General features: G+C 39.4%; 1 protein-coding gene across 3 annotated transcripts in view; it reads right to left on the bottom strand.

Annotated features, from left to right (window-relative positions):
* Window positions 1-27,526, bottom strand: part of LOC141726825 (mothers against decapentaplegic homolog 2-like) — a 95,407-nt gene extending 67,881 nt beyond the window's left edge. For all 3 annotated transcript variants that reach the window (XM_074531900.1, XM_074531901.1, XM_074531902.1), the window contains exons 1-2: window positions 27,446-27,526; window positions 12,965-13,259 (exon numbers count right to left, since the gene is read on the bottom strand). In XM_074531900.1, coding sequence (XP_074388001.1) covers window positions 12,965-13,200 — 236 coding nt within the window. In that variant the 5' untranslated portion in view covers window positions 13,201-13,259; window positions 27,446-27,526. The remainder of the gene's footprint in view (window positions 1-12,964; window positions 13,260-27,445) is intronic.
* Window positions 27,527-27,828: the final 302 nt, after the last annotated feature.

The following is a 27,828-nucleotide window of genomic DNA, read 5'->3' as shown; positions in this document are numbered from 1 at the left end:
AGCTGTTATTTCCTCAGACAGAGGACCCCATTTTATTTCAAAGGTGGTACAACAGGTTAGCAACACTCTGGGTATAGATTGGTAATTACATACCCCATATCATCCCCAATCAAGTGGACAAGTAGAAAAGATGAACCACCTGATCAAGCAGCAAATTGTGAAATTAAGAAAAGAGGTCAATCTGCCTTGGCCTCAGTCTCTTCCTTTAGCTCTCTTATGCATACGAACTAAGCCAAGGGCAAAGGAAGGACTGAGTCCCTTTAAGATCCTATATGGGCGACCCTATGAGATGCAGAAAGAAACATCAGCACTAGTAAAGAAACCATAACAGAATATATGATAGCCCTGGGGAAACAACTAAATAATATTAAGAAACATGTATTGGGAACCTGGTGTAAGGAATTAGATGAGCCAGTACATTATGTGCAACCTGGAGATTATGTCTATGTAAAGTCTCTTGCAGAAAAGACTTTGGAACCACAGTGGGAAGGCTCATTTCAAGTGCTCCTCACCTCCTTCACCAAAATCAAGATCAGAGAGCAAGCTGCATGGATACATCACACTAGGATCAAAAAGGCTTCACAATCACCATGGAGAATCAAGCAAGTACAACCTGGAAAGCTATGCCTGTCATGATCATAGCCATGGCTGTCACAGATGTCAATGCAAGACCACCTGTGTATAATGTAACTGCCATGTATGTTTCTCATGGGAAAGCTTATGACTTTAACTCTTGTGAGTCTCTGTGACAGGTGTCACAAATCACAAATTCAACTATTTGCATGGAGAAATGTCCCAGGATGTAAGGTAAAGTTTGTTCAGGATGGAATACACCGAGGACCCATAAAACCCATTCAAATTGGTACTCAATGCTGTGACAAATGCTTAACCAACTGTTCTGAATCCAGGACTGTAGTAATTTGTATTACATCAAATAGAGAAACTAGAACAACTCCACAAACCCTGACACCAAGAGAAACCATAGTCACCCAGGCCACACTAATTCAAACCCCAAAAGAATCAATTCAACCTTTAATCACTGAAATAGGACCTTATGCTATTAAAAAAGACAGGGATCCAAAGGCTATTGCTCAATCCAAAGTAGTCCCTAAAGTGAGTAGAGATGGCAATGCAAGTAAATGCTTCTGCTATTTGGTCAGAGTATACTCCATTCCTCAAAACTTCTCTTATGGAATGGGCCACTTGGTTGCAGAAGTGTGCACTTTATACAATCAAACAGAAAAGAGATCTTACAGGAATATTGATACAGGACTGGGGGTCTTGAACACAATAGATTCAGAGCTATTAATGAATAAATTGACTGCAACCAGTAATGATATAGTTAAATTGCAACAACCCTTACAATCATCTTTATTAGCATTAGGTACTAGCCAGTAGAAATTGTCCAAGATATTAACAGAGTAGGAAAACATAGAACGAGATCACGAATTGATAACCAACACTCTGGGAACAGCTAGTGAAAATATCTCTTTAGCCCTTGGTTTCATACATGTGCAATTGTGGATGCAATCAGTGGCTGCCTCAATTATTAGGGAAGGTTGAGAAGGTACCTTCCCCACTAAGATTCACAACATTATCTGGGACAATGCTTCTGACTTAGAGAGAACTCTGGTCCTGGTGGGTTTTAGTCAATTTCACCTATGACCCTGTAACAAGTGTAGTGACTGATTTTGTTTTAACTATACACAATGCATCAGTGAGTATGATTCACCCAATAGTCGCCTTAAGATGAAACCACGAAGGAGCTGTGCTACATCCTTCTGAACACAGAACATGGGCACGAGAAATTGAAGAGAAGTAGTGGACTATTAATATAGTCATGTGCCATGAGAAAACAACTAGGGTTCATATGTAAGGAAAATGAAAATGATGACCAAGATATTTGCCTAGACACAGAACAAAGCATTTGTCACTGAAATGCACTCAATCAACCAGACAACTCTGCTTGTGTATATAGGTCAGGGTTGTGTATGTCTCAGAACAGCATGCTCCACTATAGTGGTGGATAGACTCCCTGTGAATGTTACACAATCTAATTTGTGTATTTATAACTTTATCGAAATTGAAGGATGTGATTTTTTCCTATCAGGCACCTGTTATATCACATCAACATATAAAGGCAGAGTTGACTACTGTGCAAGACATATCACCTGTGCCCATAGGGATGAATCTTACTTTGGTCAAGCAGTTATTAAAACACAAAGACCTTAAAGAAATTCTTAAAGAAATTAAAAACATAGGGAGGAAGACCTTGATAACAATACACCATGACACAGAGACAATAAAGAGTCTTTAGAAGGATAAAGGAAGATACATCTCACCACTGGTGGGATGTACTCTTTAGATGGTCCCCTACTGCAACACGGTTTCTAAACTGATTGTGTCATCCTATAGTAGTTTTGCTAATTCTAGCTGGATTAAGTTTTGCTTTGTCTTTGGTTATGATTTTTTAGAATTTAAAACTGTCAAAAAGGAGAGCCACAATGTCTATTGTATTATCAAATCAACTAATCAAAAAAAGTAATAGAAAATATGCTAAGTACTTTAAGAAGCAAAAGAATTTGCATTACTTAAAATAAAAGGGGGGGATTGATATGGGAGACATTTATGTTTATGAAAATTCAGAGTTTTAAAAACATAACATATTTAGACAGGTAGAGGGAAACAGAAAAATATAGCTTAGTTTGCAAGTTTGCAAAAGTACAGAACACAGCTAGTAGCAGGAATGTAACTTGTTAGGTAGAAACAATTTGTAACAGAACACATAGGAATTTAGTTGCTAGGTAAACGTGGTTACTGGCAACTGGTCAGAGAAGAGAGTCAGATAAATTTTCCCAGGCATTGCCCTGGGAAGTTTTGGGAAAGCTCAGAGAAAGAATTAAAACAATTTTTGCAGCTGGTGTTTTGAACATGTTGCTTACATGTAAAGAGGTGCAAGAAGGGCGGTGTGTCTAATTAGCCAATGGTGTGAGGGATATTGATTGAGGAACAATCAGGTACACCTGTATTGTAACTGTCTATAAAAGTGTGTGGTTTTTAATAAACTCAGCTTTTTCCACAATGAAGAAAATGGAGTCCCGCATGATTTATTTAAATAGGTAAAAGCGATAAAAATAAAATGTATATTGTCTAAGCTCAGTAAAGCGAGACTTAGGTATTGTTCAAACCCATAAAGCAGAACTCAAATCAGCAGGAACCAGGCTCCTGGTTTTGGCCAGGACACATTGACCTAGGAGTTGGCCAAACCTCCACAGCGCATGCCCAGAAACGAAGGTCAAGTAGCAAACACCTGAGGAAGACTTCTTACTTCATTGAAAGACCCCTGCCCACGACCCCCAGAAGGCATGGCACCACAGAAGACTAAGTATAATATGAAGTGCAAGGAGGCAGACAGTGGGCGGGGAATGGGTGGACAGGGAGGTGTGGGCTTGCGGGATCAATGTGTACTTAAACCTGAAACCTGTCTTGACCAGGTACGCATGTATGGTGGAAATATCCCCCATGTGTCCCAGCTGGAATAAAACATACTTGCTTTACAATCTTCATTGTCACGTCCTAATTCTGCAATTCACTGACCTACTAAAATTTGCTCATACATTTCAGAATAAAAAGCCACAATTTGGGGAATCTTTTCTGAACAAATGCTCAAGTCAGATTATTGTGCAGTATTTGTTCAAGATGATTTTCCCAACCTCATTGTTCTTCTGCCAATTTTTAAGCATATGCAGCAAGATGCAAACTTACTCCAGCTCTCAATTGTTCTGTTGTATCCTGCTGATCAGCTTCAAATAATACAGCATGACAGAAGCCAAAGAAAGTTGTTCATTATGAGACTACAGCATTTTATACAGTAAATTTTAGTTTTCCACCAATCAGCACTGCAACTCAGAGTAATTAAACAAAAAGTAAACAAGACATGGGAAGTTACTTTTATTAAATCAGCAGGTATAGATTTGAAGCAGGATTAAATCAGTAGGGAGCCTATTAACTAGCTATTTGTGTTAAAAGTTGCAGAAGCAAAAGAACTGCAGTATGTTGTTTATTGTAAACATTCTTTGTAAGCTAACTGCCTGAGCAACACAACCAGGAAGGGTTTTTTTCTGTAAAATTGCTCTGGTTGTCATAAAACATTCCCACCAGTAAAAACAGCATTCAGGTGTTTTGTTACAGTACCAAGAAAACTAAATTAGCTAACTTCTACAGAAGAAAAATATAATGAGGAGAGGAATCTTCATTACATTGAATAGTTGGCCTGATATAAAGGCAAATTATCACAGTAAACCAGGGAATAGTTTAGAATTGACTGAAGCTAACTAAAGCCTTGATTCCATTACCGGAGGGAAAATAAGTACTATTTATGAGATAATTTGGGGCTCAGTATTGACAACAAAGCACAGTCAACATTTTTCTTGAGTGACTAATATGTCTTCTTAATGGCAGCATGAAGGGCCAGATACAGATATTATTCTAACTAGTTAGAGCTTTATACCAGGATTTACTGAGCAGGTAAGTCACTAAAGTAATTACAAGTAGCTGTTTTTCATTTGCTTAAAACTCAGCAGTCCTAGCATCAGTTGTTAACCTGACAAACAATAAAAATCAAGCAAGCTTTAACATTTAATTTTGATTCCGATTTTTCCTGCTTACTATTAAGATAATCCTAATGAGGAGCAACAGTAACTTGAACTTGCACAAATTCCAACATTTTTTCACCTATAAACTTGCTTTCCACATCACTGATACTACAATGAGAACAATACCTTAAACTTACTCCCTAAACAAATAACACAGCTTATACTACTGAGGTGAAGAAATTGCATTATCCTGCACCTTACAAAAAATCATCTATATTTATAGACTGAAAAATTACAGCAAATAAAAAACTCGTAAGGTTACCTGAGAAAAAGCAGCAGAGCCAAGGCCAGAATCCACATCCCCTGAGCCTTTATCCAGTGCTTCAGTTAGTATACAATATAGTCCCCAAAATTCAATGTTTTTTCCCCCCCTGACTTGAGAGACAAGCTCCTTTGAACTAAACAGCACTTTGCTACTGGCTAAGTATCTTGTACATTTATATTTTTACATGTTGACCTACCTCAAAAGACATGCCGATACTTTCTGCTTGACACACCAACTCTAACAAGTTATGTGGCTAAGTTACATGGCTTCCTGAATTGCACAAGCTTCAGACTGGTAGCCCTAAGTATCTTTAATACTCTAAGACTTCTTTTTTCAGGATGACATCATTATAAGATGCTGTAACCTGAACTATGTCTACACTAAGGCTTAACCTTAGTTATAGCAATTCAGTCCTCATCACCAGCTGTGCAACAAACCAAGTTATCAGCTATATTTTAGTATTTATAATTAAAACTCAATTACACTTGAACACAATCGCTATTCTTAACTTCAATCAACACTGTTAGAAGGCTAGAAAACTTAAATCTTCAAATTCATCTTCTAAAGAATGACTGATTTGCAAGGTCCTAACTGCTGTAATACACAGTGTCTGGGCAGTGCCCAACTGATGCACATACGTTCTTCTGTATACAGATATCAAAATGATTTGGGTTGAAAAGGACCTTAAGACCATCTAGCCCGACCCCCCCCCATGGGCAGGGACACCTTCCACTAGACCAGGTTACTCAAAGCCCCATTCAATCAAGCAGAATCTCACAACACTGTCTTATTGATTGCTAACATCAAGCTTAGAAATTAAGTTTCATAGAGACTTGAAGTCAAACCTGACATGAATTTTTATTTCCCATTGTATGTCCATACAGCATCTAAAAGTGTTCTGCAACCTAGAGTTTGAACATGTCATTTTACACATATGTAATTAGGGACAGCATCCTTGCGTCTATAACCACATCATCCTGAAAATTTAGGAACTAAGAAGAGCTGGAACCATTTATCTTTGGGTGCAAGATTGTCTTGGAAAACCAGGTGCCAGCTTCTGCCACTCCAGCTCTGCAAAAGGCTCCAAGGAAATTATTAGAATCTTTCAGAGCACTCTCATTCTCTCTACACACTAATCAAGACTGCACAATACAGCACTACAGAACATGGAACAGTTGAAAATGGTCGTTGTAAAATTATTGAAAGAAATGCTTAACACAGATTAAAAGACACTACAAAATGTCAGAAAACACTCCTAAAGTCAACGGCTTCACACTTACCACTTTTAGAAACAACAGACTGCTTGTCTCACAGGATCACCTTACATTTTATGTTCAGGCAATGCAGGTGGACTCTATTCACCAGACAAGCAGCTGCCTGGCTGCTTCCTAGGCTGGAAATTCAGGCTGCACAACACCGTTTACTGTAGAAGGCACTGGGCCTGCTAGGGCTCCATGGAGGGAAGAGGCTTAAAGATAAGAAAATGCCAAGTCACGGTGAAATAGCAAAGAAGCCCCTGTCTTCCGCCTTTCGGACCCCAGCTTATCTCTCTGTAACCCCATAGGTCACTTTCCCTTAACCCCTGCTATTGGACAATTTTGGATCCCTCCATACCCTATATAATGGGCTGCTTTAGCCCATTCTGGTTAGAAGAGCCGTCGCTGAAACCCTTCTCGGACCCCCAATAAAGACATCGCTGTGGAACTCCAGAGCAGCCTTCTCCTCTCTCTGCATCTGCCGGCTGGCCTGCAGCACCTTAGCAAGCAAAAGAGCTGAACTCAAAGAGCTGATAATCACTAAAGAGCTGATATTCCTTACGCTTGCTAAAGGTTGCCAGTGGCTGAGAGCTGCTTGGGTTTCGGGCAGTCTGTCGCCGCAAGAGGACTGAGCTATCCGGCCTGTGCAGCCTGCTCTCAGCAGGAGGCCGGGATAATTTACTAAGAGGAAGTCACACAGTAAGCTGCCAGAGAAGTACATACACATAGGGCCAACTCCAAGATGAAGAAATGTCACATGCAACAGGAAGCTACTGTAAAGCACACCATCACTCTGTCCTTACTGCCCTGTGGACACCAGAGCCTGGTGCAACGCACTTAGAAAGCACCAAGAACTTTCTTTAGTCTTTTACAAAGAACATAGAGACAATGTTCAACTCCCACCATAATTACAGAACTGAGAAAAGGAAGGACAATTTGATCTTCCTGCTATACCTTTCCAGTTAACACAGCCAAAGTCTTCACAGTACCAGCTATCATGATGATGAGGGGATTTTTAAGCTTATTTGGCCAACACTCCCCAAAATATCAACTATCTCTTGCCATATTTCCAGGAAAGATCTCTCTGGCTTTCTTCTAAAGCATTATTTTAATCAAAATTCCAACAAGAGAAAAATCACAGGGAGCTCTGCTTCACCCTCAATAATCCTGTCATAAGAAAAGGGAGTCAGTTTATAAACAAACAATTTACAAGCACATTCTTCCTGTAACCTCAGCAATAAAAATAGTATATTCTGATGCACTGTTTAAATAACTATACTTATTTTAAAAAGCTTAAGATGTTCAACTATAGTCTTCAAAAATTCATAGAACCAATTTACAGCTAAGTGAATGCATCCAGACTGAGATATGGTATATGCCATGAGAATGTTCTTTATATATAGCAACTCTCAACTTGGGAGCTATGATTAAGAATCAATGTCCATCCCCAACTTCAATAGTGAATTATCCCAGCTCTGCTACAAACTAGCAGTGCCAAGTTCTGCTTCTGGGAAAACAGACTTCACCTCTGTCTGGATAGCAATGTTATTTTAGGATCTACTGTGTCAATCCAACTGCCTGCTGTTGTCCCCTTACCTAATGCACTCATAGCTTAGCAGCAGATATTGGGAACTCTCCTGAAACAGTTTCCAGAGGAACTTTTCCTTCCCCCCAAGTGTAATTGTTGAAACCATCCATTTCCAATGGATTTAACCTGTATTGCTATACTCTAAAGCAACCTATTTTGGGGAAAGATGTTAAAGTTTGAAAACAATTTATTCTAAAAGCCACATTAGCTTGACACCTCTGCCCTACTGGTGATCAAAAGCATCCCTAAAACTAGGTTATTGCATGCAGCTATGTGATCACTTTCCTGACAAATATTCCCAAGGAATTAAAGAAAACATGCTAACAAGTAGCACAGGTTATAGTCAAAAAAAACTGTGCCCTTTAGACCTAAATTAGAAATTATTTTTATTCAGTTATGAGAAGAAAAGGCCTCAAAATGTCATAATTATAATTTTTTTTTTTTTCTGAAACAGCAGTTCCAAGTCAATTATCCCATCTTTGCCTAGTTTGCTTCTGCTGTTAACTCCTTTGCAGACACTGTGATCAGCACAAAAGTTCCATGTATGGAGGCTCATATTAACTAATAAAGAGAGTGAGCCTTCAGGAAACAATTTTAACATGTACCATAAGCTATGCCTAGGCTGCTTATCTTATCCTTAGTGCCAACTCACTACAGGGAATGTAAAAAAGGGCTGCAGGACTAGCAAGCAAAGGAATAACATTAGTATATTAGAGAAATTCATAATTTCCTTGGAGAAATTTGACCATGTAAAATGGTCTTGCTTTCACATGTTTGATGATCTTTCGCCAGATTCTGCAGTTTTAGTAGTAATACTTCATACAAAATAAATCCCTAATACAGTCATCACATTTTACAAATGTTTGCATGGAAGCAGAACTCAACCTATGGTATGGATGTACTCAGTTACAGCTCAGGAAGGACACAGTCAGTTCTGCACTAGCTTTCAGACATATGCTCTAGAGGAACACAGGACATCACGAAGAAGTCTAAACTCAATGCTTCCCTTCACCTAGCTTTATTTCAGTTTTAAAAACATAGGAGCTACAACATTCCAGGCCAACATTATCCCAAACCTGCCCCAGCTAAACTCTTATTAGTTGTACATTATCAGGCATTTTACAAAAGCAAGTGCATTTGGCAAGTCTATTTAAAAGAAGCAAGAAGAAGGCATGAAGCATATCTATACTCTTTTAATGACAGAAAAGCCACACAGCTAATCACACCAAAATACTGAGATTATGAAACTAGTTGTTTCTCTGCTTTGGATTCAAATACTGTATACTGTCATCACTGAAAGAACTTTTTAAATAATGAAGATAAACTATGAATATGCCATTTGACTATTGACTATGTGGCATGGTTTGGTTTGTTAAAGGCTTGGATTTTAGCTACCACTAATTACAAAGTATTTATGGACAGGGCTTTGAGCAACCTTACTTAGTTAGTGGAAGGTATCCCTGCCTATGGCAGGGAGGTTCAAACTATGTGATCTTTAAGGTCCCTTCCAACTCAAACTATTCTATGATTCTGTGATTCTATTTCAACAGAGCAATCCATAATAATAAGGAAGAAACTGCTCCATTAAAAGACTCATATAAATGGTGGATTCACATGCCAACATTTAGTTTCAAGATACTCAGGGATTATGTGATTAAAATCCCACTGGCTTGCTGGGAGGATTCAGCAAGATAACTACAAATTACTTAGAGGGCTAGTGTCAAAAGGACCTCTGTTCAGCCTCTGCTCTAGATTACTGACCCACTTATGAAGAGTTAAGCATCCCTGCTGTGCAATGCCAACACCCACTCCATCTGTTGGCTTCTGCTTTCTCAGAACCTCTATTAGTCTGCATAAGAAGTTCTGTTAATTACAACATGAGCAGCCTTTGCACAGCACACACAGTAACAGCCTCACTCAGTATGTAGTCATCTTGACAAACAGCATAGGAACAGAGCAATCCTAATTCAACAGGATTATCAATGACACAGTAATATATAATATGCAGATTTCTGAAGAGGCAATTTAATACAACCTTTGTTCAAGCTGCTTTCAGTTTTGAGAAAAGCTTGTAGGTGTTTAGTTGCTTTAGGTTTCTATGATGAAAAAGTATACTAAAGTACTGTATCAAACTCTCTGGAAATCTCCAAGGGGACCAGAAATTTGTGAAATCACAAATGAAACTTCTGTTGAAGAAATAATGCAACAGTGGGAAACAGAAACATCCCACATTTGTCAATATCTACACTGAGTATTAGTAAGTAAATCTAAAGGAAGTTTAAAAAATCCACACAAAATCAAACACAAAAACCCTCCCCAAGCAAAACAAGGTTTGAAAAGCTAGCCCAGCTGCCACATCAGAACTACACCACAGCATCTTGGCACTTCAAACTTTCTGCTGACTAGGAAGGAAAAAAGGTCCAAATTCAGCATTTTATTATTTATCCCGGCTGATCTGCAGATCGTTAAGACATTCACTAAATAGATTTCAATCAGCAGTGTCATTAACTTACTAAATCCAAGAACAAGAATCTCCAGAATTCATTATAGTACTGAGTTGACATTTTTTATTTCCTGGGAACCCAGACTCCTGCTATCAAAGTGAAATAATATCAACAATCCAAAACCTAACTATGAAACTCAATAATTCTGGCAAGCCTGAAATAATCTCACCCCTTAATACTAAAGCCATTTCTTAGTTTAAAATTAAACCTTGTACAATTGCCAACATCACTTCAAGAGCTCTCTAGCTACTAGCTTACTCCTAAGGTAGTTAAGAAAAGTAAAACCTAGGTCCAGTACTTTTTACAGCTTACTGGAGGATAGAGGAGAACAGTATATCACAGCCCAGCAAGAACTACTGGTCATAACATGGAGGCTATACAGAGTATCATAGAGCTTTGTATTTCGTTTTAAAGAATTATTTAGTATGTCACACAAAAGGTCATGCAAGCAGGACATACCAAATGTAGACTAGGAAAATAATTGTATATTAGCATACTGTTTAAATCCTCTAGAAAAATTAGACAACTGTTCTTTTGAAATATGAATATTTACTGCCCCAGTACCTTTGCAGGAGAGCTCTAGAAGACAGATACACATTTTATATCAAGTGAATCTCTATATGGGATATTTAGCTTGTCATATGAAACACCTCGCAATTAAAGCATTTTGTCTTTATCATGCTAAATACATAGTCATCTTATGTCAACTCAAGAAATACATACCCCTACAGGTTCCAATCTTAGTCTACTGATATACACCAAGACAAGAAAGAGCTAATATTTTATTTCCGATTGTTTTCCAGCCAGCAAAAGGAAGAAAGCAGAAGGGAAACTCAGATAATTTTGGAACTGCTCTAGGGAAGAAAATACAAGCAGAGGGCAGCATTAGAAACAAAAGGTGGATAGAAAAGAGAAAATACAATTAAAGTAGTCATTTATTCAGATCATACTCATGATTTTCCCAAACAGCTGTGTCAAATCTAAAAGAACACTAGAACCATTATAGGAGCTATATACATTTGATATATGGAAATTGCCAGTGACACCAGTCAAACCTAGTTTGTGCTATGATTAATAAAAGTTTAAAAGTAGTTGGGATGAACATGCTAATACAGAAATTAGGGTCATAAACCAGATGCAGTTTCTCTCCCCTAGAAATTATTTTAAGTGTCAAGGCACTAAACGCCCAAAATATTCCCATGTCACCAGATCCTCTTTTTCATAGAAAACCACACCTGTGAAGTGATTTGATACTTGTGTTGCACACAATGAGCTTGCACAGGCACCTTAGCGGTATTTCTGTACAACATGAATGGAAAACAGATCACATTATACTTACAAAAATAACCCTTGCTGTTATGAACAAAAATTCGGTTAATATTTTTTTTTTGTGAGAAAGAGTTACAGGGACGAAGCCAGATCTGTCTCTGCCAGTATTCTTAGTGCTTTGTTATTGTAATACCGGGTCGTTGAGGCTTATCTCCTCTTTTGTATTAGTAAAAAGCCTGGCTGGGTGCAGTAGATGGCCCTTCCCCGAGGCTGTGCTCTCTTCCAGCATAGGGAAGACACCTGAGAGGGTGGGGGGGGTTATGCAAAGTGACTCCAAAGTCCAGAATGCTTTGTGGGACCCCGACTCCAGAGGCACAGAGAAAACCCCAAAAACAACGAGCCAAATAAGAGTTGAGAGACTAAAGTGATGTCTGGACGTGAGAAGCCGAGTGCTGAGCCTGCAGAGATGCTGAACACCTTCGGAGCCCCTCTCGCCCTGAGCAGAGAGTCGTCCCAACGCCGGGACTAGCCATCTGGGAAGCTCACAGGATCAACATCTGACGGGGACATCACGCCCTAAAGGCTCCCACGAGGACTGGATCCCCGGCTCTGCCCCTAGTGGACGGAGCTGCGCATATCCTCCTCCTCTGAGTCGCCCCGGGAGACGTGACGGGGACTGCAGCCCTGCCGGGACGCCCAATCCTAAGCTGATCACTTTTAATAAAGGCATTAAAAAGGAGAAGAAGTCTCCTGGCCCTGTTTATTTCACTTGCCCCTCGCACAGCAGTTGCTATGAATTAAGTTGAGAAAGACAAAGCGGTATAATGCAAGTTATTTACCTAAATGTATATACATATCAAGAGTGGAAGAACAGTTCTAGAAATATTTCAAGTTATTCAATAAAAAAGCATTTACAATAACCAATAACAAAGAATTAACATAGTCTTCAGACAGTGTGCCTCCAAAGACAAAATTTCAAAAGGGAGAATGGATACAGCTTGTACAATTTAACTGAAACTACCAGACACAATAGAAAATAAATAGATGACTGAAGTGTTGACCAAGGAAAAACTAGTCTTATTTTTAAAATGAAAGTTCAAGTATGCTCCTCAGACTATAGACAGGGTTATTAAATAAAACCATAAGGCAGTGCTGCAAACTAAGAACTGTGCTAGGTACCACCAGAATACACAGAATTTGAATCTAAACAGCAATGAAAATTGAAACAAAGATATTAGAAATTGTAACTTTACAAAGCATGTGATTCAGTTATGAGCAAGCACTATTAAAAAACAAAATAGGCTTTAAAGAATTTGTAAGGAATCAAAGCATGCAACTGATTCTTTAGTAATTTGTTCAGCTAGCCTAAACATCCATTTACTTATTTCCATAGTGGTTGTAACAATTTTAAACATAACAGCACTTACCTTGGAATTGTCACACATTTTGTACTGCAATTCTGAGTGGTAATTGCCTTCTCAAGCTCATCCAGCTGTCCTGTTTTCTTTAGCTTCTTGACCAAGCTTTTCACGGCTTTTTCACACCACTTTTCATCCTGACCATTCTGCTCACTACCAGCAGCCCCTCCAGAGCCACCAGCAGATTTTTTCCACCCCAGAAGTCTCTTCACAACTGGTGGAGTGAATGGCAATATGGATGACATGACTTTCACCAGACAGAACACTCAGCAAGCAATAAATTAAAGAGATTCCCGTCTGATCCCTAGAAACACAAACCAAAACAGACACATTAGCACTGAGGTTTCACGTGAAACAAATACCTTGCTTCAGACTTTTTATTACCAAATGCCATAGGACCCTGCATCCTAAAATAAGTCAGATAAGTCTGCATAAAGGTTAGGTACTTCATCAATAAAATTCAAATGCAAGTTTGCTGCAGACTCTTCAGCAGTTAGCACAGACTAAGGTTACTGTTGGATTAGACATTTAATTTTTCCTCAAGTCTTTCCTGGCTAAATCCAAGAAAAAAAAAAACAAGTTAACTCTAGTCTAGCTTTGCACCTAGGCTGGCTGGATCTATTAATTTATTAAAATTTTCCACAAGTGATATGCACATTCTGCCCGTCTCCAAATTAATTTAGCAAGCAAAATTGTGTTTGAAATGTCATTTAGTCATGACAGCTTGACAGAAGTCTTTCAAGAGCCAGCCATTTCATAAGCCTTTTTTCCTTGTTTGTCATGCTTTAAGTAACTACCAATTTTTGGTACACCAATTTAAAATTCACTTATAAATCTGATAATAAGCTTATTTCCATCTTTCAATCTAGAGTTCAGTGGCTTACAGATAATTAATCTTCTCAACTGGCAGTGCTCAAAATCATCAAGTCTTTCAAAATTTATTAAAGGATAGTTAAAATCTTAGTTTGCAGATACATGGGTAATAGAACTATCCATTTTCAATTTTGATAGCCTTTCAGTATCAATTACCTGATCAGGTTGTTTATATGAAATTAAATATTAGAAGATATGCTGAAAGTTGGGCTATGTTTAACACTCACTACAACTTGCACTTCAAATAATTTAAAAGAAAAATTATAGCCATTTAGAAAAAAATTCTTGGTTTTGGAGCTTCTATTAGACTAGTTTTATGTATTAAAATATAAGCCCCAAACCAGCCACATTATTTCAGGCAGACAGCTGTTAGAAATTGTTCAAGTACATAATGGTCTTATGGATAGAAGTATGGCATTGAAGTAAAAAAAAAAAAAAAAAAAAATCTTATTTCCACGGAACAAACTCCAGGAAGTTCCCTTATTTCCAAGCTGTATAAATTAGTTCAGTCAGCTGAAAAAAACTTGTTTTAGCTAAAACTTAACACTAGATTCGGTCTACTCAATTTGAGCTCTCAAGGCAGCTTACATGTCTCTACATCCTGTACCGGTACATTCCTCACTTCTTTTCAGAACACACCAACTTAATGTTACTGAAGTTTCCCATCAGAAAACCAGCATGGTTGATTTGGGATACTTCAGGCTACAGTATTTATGGCTAATTTATACCTTGTCACATCTGCAGCTTCACTGAGAACCAAGTCAACAGACACTATATTATATTCTACAAGTAACTTTAAATCAACTTTTCAACTTCTGCAAAACAGAACATTTAGTAGGCATGAAATTTCAGTTTCAACTAAATTATACCTCCATAAACCAGCTTCTGAGAGCACCTCAAAACACAGGTGAAGCAAGAAATGTAGTTTTCTCGGATCTGGGAAACATAAGTTCCAATTAACAGGGTCTCAAGATTTACACTGGGAACTTTATGCAAGCCATTCAAAATAATCTGTCCTAAATAAGTGAATCATAGAAATTTTCAAATTAAACACTGACTAGGACACTCAGGGTACAGTTTCATAGGGAGGCAAGCCAACCCAACAGCTTCCTGACACAGGAAGCACAGCCCTCCTTTTCTACCCTGTGGCACCACCACCTCTGCATCTGTGCTAATACTTTACCACAAAGACTCAGCTAGATAACTGTGAAAAATGCATATTTTATGATTGGCTTTTCACAAATATTAAAATGAATATTATATGTGTTATGTTAGAAAGTTATGCTGTATTAATTTTCTTAAGTAGTATGTTAAATATAGTTTTAGGTTATAACATAATGTTAAAATAGAAACTATGCTATGTAAGATATTTTTTTTAAGAGAGGAATGAGGTAGTCGCACTGAGATAGCAGCCACAGGACACCTAAATCTTTCAGAGAAAAAGAATTTATTGCTCCCTTGTTGCGGTGTGAAGCAATATCCTTTCCCAGTTCCTCCCTCAGGTATGCCAACCTCTCCCTTCCCCCTCTCCCTCTCTCCCTTGCTGGGTTCTGTCAGTCAATCTTAACATTCCAGCAAGGCCGTTGTGTGGTTGGTCAAGTTCGAAAGATGCCCCTCAGGCCTGGGGTCATTGGCGTAGCCAAGTGTCATTTGTCCCCTGAGACCTTCCTCCTCTCACCTGGCTGGTGCTCACCTGTCCCTCCCCCTGTCCCTGGGCTTAAAAGGAGACCGGACTATGCGGTCAGCATTCTGTTGGAGCTCTTACCAAGATTCAGATGTCCGTGACCATGGAATAAAACTCTGGATATAAACCCTCCGTCAGAATCCTCTCCTTTTTGTCTTCACTGTCGTCTGAAGCCTTTTCACCAGAGGTAAACTGAGTTTCTACAAGCCTGGACTTGTTCCAGTGCCTGGCTGCAACATCCAGCCAGCCAAAGGTGTCTCTGAGGTGAAACACCACAGCTGCCGCCTTTGGCCCAGCAGCAAGGGTCAGACAAGCCCAGGCACGTTCCACCTGGTAATATTGGGATCTTATTCCAATAGTCCCTTATCAGAAGAAACTATCTTCTTCCTGCCTCGCTCATCCCTGAAGATGCTGCCAGGATTAAGAGGAAGAAGTTGACACAGACCAGACAGAATCCTTTGTTTGAATGGAATTTATGCATCATGTATGAGATGTATGAATATGCAACAGGCTATTGCTTTTAAGGGTTAATCCTCTGTTAACGTGTGTCCTTTTTCAGGCTTATTTTGCCCAGAAAGAGGTACCTGGACTGTCCGTAACACTTTGTTTTTATTGTCTCGTATTGTCCTAATCCTAATTGTCCAAATTTTTATTACTCTAATTATATTACTATTTTTTATAACCATTTATTACTATTAAACTTTTAAAATTTTAAAAACAAGTGATTGGCGTTTTTCACAATAAAAAAGTAAAAACAGACCCACTTCGGCATAGCTTTTGTTTTCTTTTTTGCTGAACTAGTCTTCTTTCAGGTTAACAAGTTGCAGCAGCTCACACAGAGTACTGTAAGTACTCCAGCTGATGTCAGGGGAGTTACAGGAGTATGTATGGAGGACTCCAGTCCCAGCCTTCAGCAGCCATTGTAGCATTGACTGCTTTGCTGGAAATGCAAATCTGGGCACGTACTTTTAACTTAGATCATTTATTTTGGTGGCAAAGCCAAATAGGCAGTCTTACACTCCCTTTTTCGCATGTTCTGAACTGTTCACAAGCCTCAAAGTGAAACATGTTAGTCCCCTAATGCAGTACATGAAGTAACTCCAGAGATTAAACAGGAGGTTTGCATGGCCTCTGTTTTAACAAACTCTCACACTAGGTTTCTGAAACAGGGAATAGCAGTCACTCTGAGTGTTATAAAAAGACTTGAATATTTGAGCAAGGCCAACATTAGATGCTTCAGAGGCATTTGCAAGAAATTGAAAAAGACCAAATCAAAGAAGATAATCTCTTTTGCATTAAGGATCCCATTTTAAATACTAGCAATTGATGGTGTAATACTTGAACATTAAATTCAGTGTTGAAAGGTGTGGGCAACCAAGTATCACTATCAGTGCTTATCCACACACCATTTCTTTTCCTCATCTATAGAGCTCACTGAGATATATGTATTTCCTGTTTAGCTTCAAATTTTTTACCTTTCATTGCCCCAGAATACTCCTTTGATTGCCAGTCTTATAAAACACACACTTGTCCTGGGTTGACTATATGATGCTTTTATCCCCAATAATCCGTTCTGTTTATGCTGAATAATAAGTTTTGCACTTTTAAGACTTGTTCCAGAGAGTGAAGGGGGGAGAGAAGAAGCGCAGTTTGTTTTTAGACACTGCACTCCTCCACATTCCTCCTCCTGGACTGTTGTTGTCTGTGGATGGACAGACCTCTCCTTTGTTTTAGTTAGTTTAGCTAGCGGAGGCAAAGAAGTTCCCTGGACTGTGAGGTTTTTTTCTCCCCTTTTCTTTGGACCTGTTTAAACCTGCTCTGGACTGAATACCCCCAAGAGCACCTGCAGCTCGCACCTGGAAACCTAAACAATATTTGTTGCGGTGTGTTGCAATGTCCTGTTTTAAACTTCCGGGTCCCTTCCCAGGTGTGCCTATACCTTCTCCCTTCCCCCTCGCCCCTTGCTGAGTGTGCCCTGTCAATCAGGCTAACATACTGCAAGGCGTCGTGTGGTTGGTCCCTCAGGCCTGGGGGACATTGGATAGGTGTCCCTAGTCCCTTGAGACCCTGCCCCTTTCACCTGGTTGGCAGCTCACCTGTCCCCTCCCCTTACCCTGTCCCGGAGCTTAAAAGGTTAATGAGACCATGCGGCCTCTATTCTGGTTGGAGCAGTTGCCCCGGTTCAGACCTCTGTAACCATGGAATAAACATCTGGATATAACCCTCCAGCAGAATCCTCTCCTTTATCTCTTCACCATCACCAGAAGCTCTCTCTCCTGAGGTAAACGGAGTCCCTGACAAGCCTGGACTTGCTCAGTGCCCTGCTGCAATCTCCAGCAGCCAAGGAATCTCTGGGGTAAAGCACCACAGTGCCGCCTTTGGCCCAGCAGCGAGGGTCACACTGACCCAGGCACAATCTAACTGGTTATATTGGGATTCATATTCCAATAAATATTAAAAAATAGAACCCCTTGCTGCTCCAAAAGAGATGACAAACTCAGAAAAGTCCCCTCCCTGGGTTGTTGCAGCTTGGCTCACTCAGTCTCTTATCAGTCACTCCGGTGCTGGAAATGTCTCAGCCCAGGCCCAGCGGGCCACAGATGCGAGCTGCCAGTGCTCTTCTGGGTGTTCAGTCCAGAGCAGATTTAAACAGATCCAAAGAAAAGGGAAAAAAAAAAAAAAAAAAACATAGTCCAGGGAACTTCTTTGCCTCCACTAGCTAAACTAACTAAAACAAAGGAGAGCTCTGTCCCGCTGTCTGTCCATCCGCAGACAACACAGTCCAGGAGCAGGAATGTGGAGGAGTGAGTGCAGTGTCTGAAAACAAACTGCATGCATCTTCTCTCCCCCCTTCACTCTCTGGAACAAGTCTTAAAGGTGCAAAACTTATTATTCAGCATAAACAGAACAAACAATTAGGGATACAAGCATCAGTTAACCCAGGACAATACTTCAGTACAGTCTCATTTATCACCAAGGTAAATTGCCTATTCTTCTAGGCCCTCTAAATATTCTCAAGGCTTTTTATCCAATTTTTCAGTTTTACAATACTCCTTGTGATGAGGTGTCCTATTTTGCAGTATTATGTCCCTTAAGATTGATCTATGTATCATTTTCTGTATGCCCTGGTGTTTTGTTTGTTTTTTTTAATCAAGATTTCCCTTTCTGCTTCAAATGTACATTTGAATAATTTAAGTCTTGCAGCAGGAAAGAATTTCTAAGTCCCATACATTTCAGTTTTTCTGTGTATTTGAACTCTCACACTATTTTGACATACTCAGAGGGGAAAAAAAATATAAATCATTCTTTTCCCACTTCCAAAAGACTCTAAGCTCAGACCTAACTAATTGGAAATTTTGAGATACTATACTTGGTTTTAACCAGTTCCCTTATAGATGTGTACTCATCCAGCTTCTCTAGAAGCTCTCAGTGTTTGATCTGCTACCCCAGTGAAAAGTAGCTTTTAAAAATATAAACCACAAAGGAATATACTTAAAGAACCCTTTATTACAATGACTATTACAGCTTAACATCTATTTTTAAAAAAATTAAAAAGACACAAAAAAACCCCACAACATACACCACAGCTGCATACTAAGTCTGGGAGGTTTAAACTAGCCTCCTCTTTCTAGTTATTGTTTTGCCATGTCAGGGATTTGCCAGGAGTATCAAAAAGAATTTCACTAAGCTATTCCAGTAGTGGCCCTATATATTTCAAAGGGTAAGCAGAGAAAATATGACACAAGTAGGACAGGACTCCATTCATCTTAATACTTCAGCCAATTGTGATGACTACTCACAGGAGAGCAGCACTCTGCTCCAAGCCTAGAAGAGAGTGCAAAGTGCGAGGCATAGTTAGGTTGAATTATGACCAATTTAGATAAATGCAAATTATGCAAGGAAAAAGTAGTAATAAAGAAATTAATAAAAAATACCCTACTCTACCAGGAGTGGTACATCCAGCCTAGCACTCCATTTCTAAAGGTGGCAAAAGGACATGCTACTCAAGGAAAGCAGAAGAACCTGGCTCTTTTCTGAGCCTGTTCTCATAATTCTTCAGCATCTTAAACTGTTACAGCAGTAAATTAAAGGCTACATGCCTACCCATTCCCTTTAGCAGACATTTATGGACCTCCTGCCCAAAATTTCATCTAACCACTTTTTGAACCTGTCTCCACCACCTTGTGGCAGACTGCACCAGAATTTAACTGTTCACTGTTTAAAGAACTACTTTTAGCTATTTTCTGTAGCATCTTAGTTTCAAAAAGTGCCTCTTGTTCCACTGTTGCAAAATGTGGAATACATAAAATTCTCTTAAGAAGGGATGTTCTTTGATCTTTATATACTTTTAAGCCTTATCAACAAGAAGGGAGATTTAATCCATGAAACAGAGAGTAGCTAACAAGCTCTAAGTGATGTCCAGGTGTTACAAAGACAAACTACTTCTTGGTAGAATTGCCTTGTTAAGGTTTAGGGCTCCACGTGTTTCAAAGATCTCAGACTTAGGGGGAGGTTAACAAAGCTTGGCAAGAAAGATGCACCACTAATAGTGGACACAAAGAATGCAGAATTTACAGGCCACAAGGACATTTGGCAGATCTCCCAAGATAGAGAAACTAATAAAGCAAACTCAGCAACTGTGCTGAATCAGCTCCAACTGAGTAAAAGGTAATTCTGGCAGGGGGAGATCACAACCACATACTCACAAGCCACTGACCCAAGAAACCCACTGACTCAAGAGAAAGACTGAGCATTCAAAATAATTAGCATTAGAAGCAAAGGAATCATTAATCAACAGAAGATAGAATATTAATTAATAAGATAACTATGTAACTTGTAGCCAATGAACACTAATTCCTTTGTTTGCTAAAACGTATAAATAGTAAAAAGTTTTAATAGTCGGTGTCTTTGATTTGTGGAATACCACTGAGCACCCAGGCTCATGCAACTCTGAAATAAATAATCCATGTCTCCCTCGAGTGTGTAATTATTGGCTTGTTGCACGCCAGGTAACGAATCTGATTTTTGTGGACAACACTACCGCTGCAAGCTTTGCTGAAGACCTGTTTTTATTCATCTTGCCTGCAAGCTTCACGATTCTGTACATTTGAATCACATCCCTCCCTCAAATGGAGGGCTATCATCAGCCTTTTGTCACAAAGAAAGTATCTGAACACAGCTCGTATAATTTGGGATGCTCCTCTGGAGAGATGCCAAGCCTGAAAGCTTTACTACTTCAATTAAATTACAAATACTCAAAGACATTGCCTAAGGACCGACCTAAAGACCACAGAAAAATTGTATCAGTCTATGGTTATCGTCTCACTTATCTTTTTGGTCATATTATCCTAAAGCTCTCAACATTATAATTTTTAAAAAAAGTACAAAGACAGAAATCTACATCTCATGAGGAATTGGACATAGAAGGCAGAGTGCATATCTGATGCTGAATATCTGGCAGGAGCTCAAATAAAAATGAGGAGCTCTACATCTGTGTTGGGTTCCAAATATCTACCCAGTCTCAGACGCTATGTTTATGGTAATAGGTTTGGGAGTCACTGTTGCAGCTCATTTTTGACCAGTAAATCCCATGTCAATTAATCAATTACCTTTTCCCTTCAAACTGATACAGTAATATAGGTTTTGATCTTCGTTCCTAAAGAATCATCCTCTTATACACTGGCACTGTTGATACAAGCCTCTTGCTAAACACATTCCTCTAGTTCTTTTGCCTTGTACATTTTCTTCATTCACAAAAAAAATATAAAATGCTTTTTCCCCAAACACACCCAGAAAACAATCTTTGCCAACAATGCAAGAAATATTTCCATGTTGCTAAATTGGCTGCAAATTAAAGACATGCTAAATATGTAATATCTCCTCTTCCTTGCCATATGTTTTTTGTGATTTCCTTGTAGCCTACAGCCAACCATCTCAAAAAAATGAGTACTCATTTACAGCCTTTGCTTCTAAGGATTTTAAGCGTGCTTCACAATCACATATTCTTTTTACTGCCTCTTCCTTTGCTCTCTCTACTACTGAGGCCCAACACCACAGCCCAAATCGGATTTTTAATTCCTATGTACTATTTTCAATTTCCACTACAACGCACCAACATACAGGGACTCTGAGTAACTACAGAGAGATTCTTAAGATCACTTCCTGAACTCAACTATAGGTGAACTATTAGAATCAAGGCAGCAGTGCAATACATAGCAGAAAACTTCCACTATTTTATCCCTTTCCACATTCTCTGGATTGTGCCTTAAAACTGCAGCATTGAATACTCAAGGTACACTCACTGTTTCCCAGAGAGGTACAAGAGTTTCTTTAGATTGATGGAACACAGGGAACACATGCTGTTATTCCCAACAGATTAATGCTGGAAAAGCTACAAACTGCCTAGCTCTGGTGATATTTATTTAATCTCTGCCCCCATAGTATCTCTGCTTCTTGATGCACGTTTCTATAGTGTGTCAGTGTCATAGTTGGCAGCTTCTAAAGTCACAGCTTGAGTCACGTCTGCTATTTATTTCATTCTGCTGTGGTCCTCTGGAACAAGTATTAAGCCCATTATCCCAGCAATAACTAAGCATAAAATACAAAGTAAACCTTAAAGACAGCATGTTATCAGACTAACATCTTCAAGAGAAATTTTCCTTTCCTGAGTGACTCATACTATAAACATACAGGTGTTACCAAAAGTATCAAGTGCTTTCTGGCTAATTTATTCTAAAACCTTATGCAACATATGAAATATCAGTCTGCTTATTCATCTTAAACTTGAAAATAAAGAAATCTGATCTCTCTTAGTTTTACTAGAAGCATTCTGTCTTAGAGGAATTTCATTTGCAAGAGCTGTTCTGAAATAAAGAGTACATAAATTAAGCTCCTAAGGAAAGAAGATCAAGGAAAATAATTAGTGGTATTTGAGAGTCTACAAGCTCATTTCCTCACAATTTTAGTCCCATTTCTGAGATTTTTTTAAGAAATTTTTTTTTCATTACTTTTGGAATTCAGACAAGATTCTTTATCAATTTCACCAACTGCACAATGTTTAAGATCTTTCAGAAGACAAAGGTATATCCACCCTTTCCCTTCACATGTGCCCCTGTGATATTACCGGTTTCACAATAAAGTGACATTAATTGAAGCATAGTCTATTTTAAACAGAGTCAAGACTTTAGGTTAAACAATAGTAGGAGCTGAAGTTTTAAAAGGCATAGTTTATGCAGTACTTGCATGTCTCCTATATTAAGTCAGAAGTCATTAAGACTTAGAAAAACAATAAAACAAGTATTTCATCTTGCATTAAACAGAAGAAAAGACAAAACTAATTTATTGTCTGCTTCTCGATCCTTCACACTGTTATTCCATCCAAGGAGACAGTTTATTCTCTGTGGAATCTGAAAAAGTTCTCTGCTGTGTTAATGATCTCAACTTGCAGGAAACCTGAATTTTGCATGAACTTCAAACTAAAATCAAATTCCCTTTCAGATAGAATACACTCTAGTTAAATTACACAGTGTAACAGACAAGACATTTCACTTCTATTGCAGCCATAATCCCTCCAAAAACTGCCTTTTGCAATTCCATAAGGGCTAATTCTTTCTCTACAAATGAATATTAGACACCTGGTTTTGTCATACTGGAGAAGCTCAAGCCTACTGCCACATACATACTTTTCTGAAAAACAACCACACAAGAAAATGAGATGGTACTCATCTTCTGTCCTCATATTTTAGTCATAGTAGGACATATTAGAGTATTCCCTTACTGGTTTTTGGGTGTTAGGGTTTTAGGGTTTTTTGCTTTGGAAGAAGGGGAATGCAGCCTTACTGAGCAATGCCCTCAAATCTAACTCCCAGTTCAGCTTTTCAGCCAATTAGCTCAGCAGTGGGGAGTGGCTCTGAAGAGCTCCCTCCAAAGGGGCTCCATCTGGCCAGCTCACAGCCCCAGGTTCCAAGGAGTAAAAAGCCATGGTCCTGGTTGAGCTTTGACATGAGCCAATGAGGCTGGCTGCTTGTGATCTGGGGGGACAGGAGCAAGGAAAATTCTTGCTCTGGGTCAGCTTTAGAATGAGAATTTCAAACATGTCTACAGAGACTCAACATACTCAATTTTTAAGTATACTATGTTCTAGTGTTGCAATGCATCTTGAAACTCTGCATAACTGTAGTACCTTTAGCTCACTGAAAACAGAATTACCCACCTACTTTGAAAGTAGACTTTTCCTCTCACTCTCTTCATGAAGTTTGTTTATGAATCAAATGAGAAAACTCATATTTCTCATACACAGAGCTAAAATAAACACAATCGTGACATTATGAAAGCTTCAGAAATTGGATTTTTTTTTAATTACTAAGGACTACTAAAAATGATATCCAAATGTAGTAATGAAAAGCTATATTGCTATTAGAAAATCCCACTTTATGTAACACATTCATTCATGGTATACTAAAATTGCATGCAACTGGAGACACAAGAAAGATATTAATTTTACTAACCTTTCATCAAATTACTAATAGGATTGAGGTATTTTAGCAACTCCCGTAGAATTGCAAATGAGGAAAATTACAACTGCAGTCAGCCAATTCACCTGTTTCTGCAAAGCAGCAAACTTCTTCCACTTTGTGTTAAGAACAACCTAACAGTATTGCTCCTTAAAACTAGAAGGCCATAATAGCCCCACAAAAGCACCAAAGAAGCACTCCAAACCACAACAGTTTAAGCCCCTACCTCATTAATTTTGACTAAAATGTTTCATGTGTAATAAAGTGTCAACTTCATTATTTTAGAAAATAAATACTCCTAGGCTAAATTAGACAGGAATATTCACAGAATGGATTATCAGGTACCTAGGTAGCTATTTCAGTTTTTATCTGTATAATTTAGCAGCTTCTCCACTTCACTAAAGCCCAAACAATTGCATTTAACAATTAGTTAATGCAAGATACAGGCCAAACATAAACATTTCTCAAACAATCTCCCTTGTTAAGCAGAGTTCACTTGGCATAAGCTCATATTGCTCCAGTGTAATTAAATTTAGCTTGAGTTCCAGACTAAACTGATAGGACACCCAGGAACTGCTCTCTCAGTCTCTTCTTGGTGTTACTTGACCACTTATGGCTGTCATCCATCAGAATAATAAAAAGTCATATGGAATGAAGCCTTACTGTTTGTAACAGTTTCACTATTGGAAGTGGAGAGGAACGTTTAGGAAGGTTTTCTGCCGTAGCCCAGAGTACGGAACACAGGGCTGCCTGTAGTCTCCATTCTATTACAAAAAAAAAAATAATAATCCCATCGCATGACCTGCAGTAATTCAGTTTAACAAATCAACAATTACAAATATTTTGGCAAGTAAGCTTAGGTATTGTTTGCCTCTCAGCACACTTCACAATCAGTTAATGGCTCTATGATAAAAGTAATTAAATCCAATCTGAAAAGCAGAATTTACAGCTCACTAAGCAAGTCAGGCCCATAAATGGATGCTTGTAATTACAAGGTATTTATATGCACAATCATTAAGGCAGCATTGAATACATTTGAAAGCTCAAAAACACTTCTGATAATAATTAAAACTTTTATGCGCTATTCTTTATACAAACAAAACTTAGGAATTTATTTCAGTTCTAAGCAGAGATCAGAGTCATTATCCAGGCCTGTTCTCACAGTACTTTTGTGGGAAAAGGATTACAGAGGTGGAAAGAAGGTTTTTTAAGTTCTGTTTAGTAGCAGAGAATTTTTTGGAGCTCGAATAAACTCAATTATATCAACTGGTGCTCAACACTTCTGAAACATCAAGTAGAACAGGAAAACAGAGGACCCAGAAGGGGCTTTCATTTGGAGATTTACTGTAATTATTTGATTTTGTTCTGGGTGGAATAAAAGAAGAGATCAATTAAGAGACCAATGATTTTAACGTCATTTTTCCAATTGTGGTCCTCTTTTTAATCATCAAGGAGAACCTCGGGAAAGTTGACAAATTCTTCTTCAAGATTATATTACACAAACCCAGCTTCTTCCTTAAAGAAAACTGGATCTTCAAACACTCTCATTCCTTTTGGTGACTGTCAGTGTAGTCTGAGTCTGATCCACACAACCGAAGAACAACAATCAACTACCAGGCTACTCTTTTAAAATCACAATATGGTCGTAAATATGTGCTTAGACTCGTCTTTGAGTTAAATTTAAGCCACTTTAAATGAGACCCTCCCCTTTCTCTTTTTAAAGGCATTTGTAACTAATGCTATCTTTCATCATGATAGTGCTAAGCAAACAGGGGAAGGGACCTCACAAACCTCCTGTTTACTTACATTCTCATTCTCCTCTAATTCACTAGTTTGTAAACACTTAAGTTTTAAAGCTATACCTTAGAACAAATACACAGTCAATCTACTCACACAATGCAAGCTCCAACACTGCAGTGAAGCATAGGAAAGAAGAACAACGTTGCTGTATAGACTAAGGGAAGCCTTTCACTTTAACAAGAGGGGGTTTTGTTGGTTTGGGGTTTTTTCCAGTTTGGAGAACAGAGCAAAGACTAATCAGTCTCTCACTAGAGAGTCCAGTCTCCACAAAAATAATGTCACAAATCAATCTGAAAGTACAGCACTCCAGGCTAAGAGGAACACTTCAGAAAAAATAAACCTGCTGTTACGTGCAGTCTCCTAATAAGCTGTTATTATAAACTTTTTGTTATATATGGAATCTGACTCGTTTATAACCATGAACTGTGATAACATGAGCCCTATACAGGTTGCAGCATTCACTAGCACTCTTCTCAGAAACAGTTTGATGGTAAACTCAGTAAGTGAAACTTTTTTTTAATGCTATCCACTTGTTTGTAAAGGATTTGAAAAGAGCACAACAACCCCATTGGGGTTTTTTTGGTCAAAAACTGTGACAAACAAAAATACATGGGACTAGGCTGCAGTGTGAATTCCAGCTGTCCAATTCAACAGCTCTCCAAGACTATCACAAGAGCTCTTCACTCACCCACTTTTTAGCATTCTTTTATTTCCCCAGAATGAAGACTAATAGACTAGTGTCACACTGTTTCTCTTCCCCTCCAGCCCCTACAAAAAAATTACAAATAGGAACTCCACAAATTTACAAAAAGGAACTCTGCAGTAACACCAACTACTTGCATTTATCACAACACAACTTTCCCCATGTGCTTATCTAGGTAGATGACGTACTTAACAGATGATGTTTATTTTCACCTTCCAACGCATGGATAACGACAGCATTAAGACTAATACCATCAAGAAAACCACTAATAAATTTCCATGTACGTGTCTCATGTAGACTGTGTATATTTGACATTCACGGCTCTGGAATACACAAAAGAGCACTGGCTGAAGTGAAACCTTGAAATCCTAAACACTTCTTTCCAACTTGCTTCTAGCTTTCTCCACCACCCCGGCGCGAAGTCTTGCACACCTAATCTATGTAAGATAAAAAGTCCAAGCAAGAGAGGGAGGAGAGAAAAGCATATATTCCTTTTCCCCCTAATCCCTCATACACACACCGAGGATGCAGGCCAACCCTTCCCACCTTTCAACACCCCGCGTCGAGGGCTATTCTGGCGTGTGAAAGGCGGAGGAGGTGACAGCGACGCCCCCGGCCCTACTTCCTGGGAGCATCCAGCAGGAGCCGCCCCCCCCCCTCCCCCGCGGCAGTTTCCTTCCGCCAGGAGAGGCAGCCTCCAGAGCTAACGCCGCCGCCACTGGGGCCCACCGCGCCTGTTTGCCGCCCTCAGCGCCAGCAGCTCCCCACCACAACAAAGAGTGAAGAGGTGCGCGGAGAAGAGGGCGCGGGAAGGAGCCCCCGTCTCCCGCCGGACCTAGTTAGCCCATACACCGCCGACGGGACACTCCTTCCCACAGCGCGGCCGAGCCGCTCGTCGAAACCACCCCAAAACCAACCTCCTGCTCAGCAAGCAGCCCTGCCGCCCTGCTCCCTCAGCGTTGCTCTCCCCTGGGCGCCCGCCCTCCCCACACTCATTGGCTCCCGTTCAGACACGCCCTCAGCAGTGGGCGGGGAGGCGCCGCATTGGTTCGGCCATTCGTCACTTGAGAAACAGTGAGCGAGGATTGGGCAACGGTTGCCAAGGCCCGACCCCAGCCGCCGATTGGCGCATTTAGCCGCCGATCGAATGCACGCGACCCGAAAAAAAAATAAGAGGAAAAAAAAAGAAGAGAGGCCAAGAAAGATGGATCCGGTTGGGTGGGGCGGTGTGTTCCGCGCGGCGAGGGCGGGGCGACGCTTATTGATCACTCCTCGTTCCACGCGCCCATTAAGGGTGGTT

This window comes from Zonotrichia albicollis, chromosome W (assembly GCF_047830755.1).
Source record: "Zonotrichia albicollis isolate bZonAlb1 chromosome W, bZonAlb1.hap1, whole genome shotgun sequence".
NCBI lineage: Eukaryota > Metazoa > Chordata > Aves > Passeriformes > Passerellidae > Zonotrichia > Zonotrichia albicollis.
This window is presented reverse-complemented; position numbering and strand designations above follow the sequence as displayed.